Consider the following 5,123-nt stretch of genomic DNA (forward strand, 5'->3'; position numbering starts at 1 on the left):
GCCTCCTCTTCCTCTCTCCTAGTGCAAACCTGAGTGATTTGTACTTCACCAATCGCCAGGACCGCTATGTTCTCCTGCAGGACTCTCCCGAGATCGCAGACTTCTTCACAGAGCTCGTGGATGCCATCGGGGATGTGTCTCTGCAGCTGCAGCGAGACGACACGGTCCGGATGATGGAGGGGATGGAACACCCCTACCAGGGTAGGTGGGGTTGTGTCACCCAGCTGGACAGTATGGTCCAGAGGAGAGAGCTCCAGCCAGGGGCTAAGGACAGCTTGAACTCCATCCCTGTGTGAGCTGCCGAATCTGACCGTTGCTGACAGACTGTGGACATCAAGGTCTATCTCTTTGATGATGATGTGATCCTCAGCGGGTGAGTCCTGCCTCCTCAGGCCCTCACACGGTTCCTGAGCTGAGGTTTTGAGGCGCGGTGTGCATGTGACTGGTGGTGTCTGAACTCGTTTTTCCACAGCGATCCTATCGGGGCTCCTCTGGGGTGGAAGAGCAACCACAGCTCTTCCAAACAACGCTCTCGTCTGAAAGAGAGTCTTTCTCAAAAGGGCAAGAGAAAGATTTCTCAGGGTTCAAAAGGAGGCAGCCGATTTGTACTTTTCAGTTTGTAAGCCTGGTGTTGTGCCGAGTGAGCTCCGTCACCTGGGCTGGGTGTTCAGGACCGAGCGCTGGGCTCTGCTCTGGAACTCAACTCCTCTTCCTCTCTCCTAGTGCAAACCTGAGTGATTTGTACTTCACCAATCGCCAGGACCGCTATGTTCTCCTGCAGGACTCTCCCGAGATCGCAGACTTCTTCACAGAGCTCGTGGATGCCATCGGGGATGTGTCTCTGCAGCTGCAGCGAGACGACACGGTCCGGATGATGGAGGGGATGGAACACCCCTACCAGGGTAGGCGGGGTTGTGTCACCCGGCTGGACAGTATGGTCCAGAGGAGGGAGCTCCAGCCAGGGGCTAAGGATGGCTTGAACTCCATCCGTGTGTGAGCTGCTGAATCTGACCGTTGCTGACAGACTGTGGGGTGTCCCATTTCTGTGCCATCCTTCCAGTATCTTAGGGGGGCTACAGGAAAGCTGGGGAGGGACTTTTTAGGATCTCAAGTAACAACAGAACTAGAGGGCATGGGGCAAAGCTGGAAGTGGGCAGATTCAGGCTGGCCATGAGGAAGAAGTTCTTCCCCATGAGAGTGGGGAGACCCTGGAATGGGTTGCCCAGGGTGGTGGGTGAGGCCCCATCCCTGGGGGGCTTTAAGGCCAGGCTGGAGGAGGCTCTGGGCAGCCTGATCTAGTGGGAGGTGTCCCTGCTCATGGCAGAGGGGTTGGAACTGGGGGATCCTTGTGGTCCCTTCCAACCCTGACAGATTCTGATCTGTTTTGGCAGAGGACTTTGGAGCCCTGGTGGCTCGGTGGTTGGACTTGATGATCTTGGAGGTCCCTTCCAACCTAAATGATTCTATGATTCTATGAAAATCAGGACTGCTAGAGTCTGGAGACTGGATTTATCAAAGTGTTCCTCACACAGCAGCTTTCACCAGCTGATCTAGCTATACCCAAAGGCCAGAGATTCATCTATAACTGTCTCATTGCTACCTCATGGTACTGCTGCTTGTGACCTTAAACAAGACCTTAAATTCTTTGAGAGATTCTTTCTGGTTTTGATGTTGATGTCCATAATTCTAGATGTTCTGTGTGTACATATTCTGAGAGTTTCATGAATGTAGTGCTGTTTTTGGTAATTATTATTCTGTAGTTGAGTCTCTTCTGGGAATCAAATGACCATTGAATTAGGAACCCTGAGAACAAGTGTTGGGTGGGCAGTGCAGGGCATCCGTCAGGCTGATTGCATCTGAAGTGTTTGTCTTGGCTTTGTGTGCTGTTGTGTGATGTAAGCTTAGAGCATGGCCAGTGGTTTATTTAGTACCTGCCCAGGTCATTCTTGGCTACCAGTTTAGCTTTACCCTGGTCTTTTTATTTCTCAGTGGCTTTTTCAAGCTGCTGCTAGTCAAGTTTCTTACCCCTCTTAAAGCTGAATATTTGTCTTCTGTAGTGTAGATTTGCTGACTTTAAGAAGTCTGGTCTTGGGCCTTAGGGAAGAAAGCTGTGCAGCCTCTGTGTTAGCTCCTTTCTGTTCTTCTTTCGGTGTCCTGTCAGTGTTTTCCTGCTGTGCAATAGGTGATGGGTAGCTCTGTACCTGTAGGTCTCAAAAGCCATCCCCTGTGGTTTTCCTGCAGGAGACAAGGTGGCTTACTGTGAGATAGCCAACCGGAGGGTGATGGAGGTGATCAACTCTGCCAGGACACGGCAGGAGCTCCTTCACACCAAGACTTGCCACGGCAGCCAGCCAGGCAGCTCCTCGCCGTCCCAGCAAGGCTCTCAAGTGGCCGGGGGGCTGAAACCAGAACCCGACACCTGGATCTATCCCTTGATCCAGATGAAACCTTTTGGGATTCGGATAGACGAGGTGGTGACGGAGACGCTGCTGACGGAGGCGGAGCGGGACGCCAGGATATACCTCACCACCGGCTACTTCAACCTGACCCAGGCCTACATGGACCTCATCCTGGGCACCAGGGCCCAGTACCGCATTCTGCTGGCCTCCCCGGAGGTGAATGGCTTTTTTGGTGCCAAAGGGGTGGCAGGAGCCATCCCCGCTGCCTATGTTTACATCGAACACCAGTTTTACAGTGAGGTGTGCTACCTTCACCAGCAGGAGAGGGTCCAGCTGCAGGAGTACTCCAGGGCTGGGTGGACGTTCCATGCCAAAGGTGAGATGGCCGTTGCCCAAGAGGGCTCACTGGGGCGGCGTGGGAGACTCGGGTTGTGTAACTAGTGTGGGGATGGCCGGGTGCCATCCAGGCTTAACCTCCAACACACTCGTCCAGGGTTCGCCCAGCGCGCTTGCGTAACCGGGGGGGTTTGGGTCGCTCCAGGGACAGCCCTGTGAAGTCGAGCTTCACCTCTGGATTTCTGATTCAGTCCCAGAAATGACACAAGAACTCTCCCTGTGGTGACCGTAAGGCGCCGTCCTCATGTGAAACGGGATGTGAAAGAAAAGGAAGCATCTGGGCATGTTTACCATCACAGTAACAGTGGTGATGCAGTTTCTTGTATCCCTGGTGCTGGTTTCAGCAACAAGAAGCGATGGCTGTGGCAGGGACCCCTGGGAGGGATCTGCAGCAGCAAGGACAGAGCTGGCCAGGGGTGACTCCCCGGTGGTCCTGGACACAGCAGGGCCTCATGGGGATGATGTGATTGTTGGGGAATTTGCCCCAGCTTCTGTTCGTAGCATACAGGAAAGTGCAGCCCAGTAAATAACTGCACCCATGTGCCTTCTGGGAGCTGGAGGCAGCTGGAGGGGAAGTTGCTGAGAAATGAGTATTGCTTAACAAATTAGTTAATAACAACGAAAAGTAATTAATACTGCCATCATGGTCTTCTGGACAAGACCACAGATTCTTTCTTGTTTGGTAGATTGTGTACAGCTTTCACAAGCTCAGCACCACCTTGACCAAAGCAAGAACATTTTCCCCTGACTGGTTGCTGGTATTTTCTCTAAGTTTTCCTCCCAGAAAATGCAGTCCTTGACTCTTTGACTTTTGTACACACTAGTAAGTATTTGACTGCTCAGCAGTAGATTTTAATAATGTAGATAGCTTAGGAAGTCTATTAATGGAGTTCGGTTTTATTTTGAGAAGTGTGATTCATGTGACACTCTATGAATACTGAGGTTCTTACAGTCCTCCCCGAGGAGGTGACCAGTGGAACCCCTCCCAGGTGTTCTGTGGCATCTGCTGTTGCTCTGCTGCTCTGCACACAGAGCTCTGTGCTGTCACCACCCCGTGAGGGCCTGGGGGGTGTCCCCAGGGCAGCTCAGTTGCTGGAAGCCTTGCCCAGCCTGCAGGAGTGGACAGGCAGGTTCCCCACTCAGCCTGGTTCCCTGGCAGCCTCTGAGGGACGATCCTGTTGCTCTCAGCACGTGTCTGATCCCAGCATGGGAAGGATGCAGGCCCCGGGCGTCCTGTCCCGGTGTCCCCCTGGTGTGTGTCTGGGGAGATGGGCTGTTGGTGATGGTGGGAGCACCTCGGGCTGTCCCGTGTCCTGCAGTGCTGGCCAGAGGGGATGGGTCAGAGTAGGCCTTCTCCTGACAAAGCTACATCAGTGTTGTTAAGCTGCCTCTGTGTTGAAACTGCAGAGCTCTCTAATGAGTGTTTTGCTCCTCCTGCAGGGAGATCAGTAACTCTGGAGCAGTAAAACCCTCACCTCTGTCCAGGGCAGCCTGGAGGAGGTGCTGCCTGCCTGGGAAGTCCTGTGTGGTTTGTCTTCCAGGAAGCACATGCTCAAGTGATCCGTGGTTCACAGGTTCCCCCTCTTGCTGTGCACTGCTGGCTCTGAGTGGGACTCTGTGGTTTGGCTTGGGCTGGGCTGGGAGGACACAGGCTGCTTTTCCAGGCTACCAAAGTGCCTGTGGCAGCAAGTCCCTTCCTGTGCCAGCTCATGGAAGTGCTATGTGGTGTTCTCTTTGAGAGAGGCTGCAAGAGTTGAGAAGCTCTGCAGCTCGTGTTTGGCAGGAGGGGCAGTCAGAGACGTTTGCTGCCTTGTTTCCGTTTCCTCTGTGGAATGCTGGAGGGATGGGGCTGAGCTCCCTTCTCTGGCCTGCTCTGCCCTTTGGCAGAGGTTGGATTCACCCGGCTTCCTCCTGCTGGAGCCACGCTGGGTGTGAAAGAGAGGACAGGGCAGAGGACAAACAGGAGGAAACCCTGGAGACAGATGAAGGGCAGCTGCAGATGGAGCCTGACTCCTGGAAGAGGACGTGAGGTCTCCAGCAGCAAATAGTGCCCATTAATGCATCCTGTTTGGGCTAAGAGGAGACACCCGTTAGCCTCCGATAGGATCAGGCTGATTTACACCAAACGCTGGGACTGCTGCTTGGTGAACCCTCCTGGCTTCTCCCCAGGTGTCTGGTGTCCTCACACACAGCACCCCCAGGGTGTGTTCCCCCGGGGCTGTGGCTGCCCCTGGGTCTGTGCAGTGCCCGGGTGGCAGCGGAGCGGCCGTGGGGTGCGCCGGGCTCCGCAGCGAGGGGGCTCTGGGGCTGCCCCGTGGGGAGTCACCT

General features: G+C 54.4%; 1 protein-coding gene across 1 annotated transcript in view; it reads left to right on the top strand.

Annotated features, from left to right (window-relative positions):
* Positions 1-2,775, top strand: part of PGS1 (phosphatidylglycerophosphate synthase 1) — a gene marked incomplete at both ends in the record, with an annotated part of 5,509 nt that extends 2,734 nt beyond the window's left edge. Inside the window, 3 exons of the mRNA XM_008935441.1 lie at positions 319-373; positions 724-902; positions 2,242-2,775. Of these exons, the coding sequence (XP_008933689.1) occupies positions 319-373; positions 724-902; positions 2,242-2,775 (768 nt within the window). The remainder of the gene's footprint in view (positions 1-318; positions 374-723; positions 903-2,241) is intronic.
* Between the last annotated feature and the right edge of the window lie 2,348 nt (positions 2,776-5,123).

The sequence above is a fragment of the Merops nubicus genome, unplaced genomic scaffold (assembly GCF_000691845.1).
Source record: "Merops nubicus isolate BGI_N331 unplaced genomic scaffold, ASM69184v1 scaffold32262, whole genome shotgun sequence".
In the NCBI taxonomy this organism is placed as follows: domain Eukaryota; kingdom Metazoa; phylum Chordata; class Aves; order Coraciiformes; family Meropidae; genus Merops; species Merops nubicus.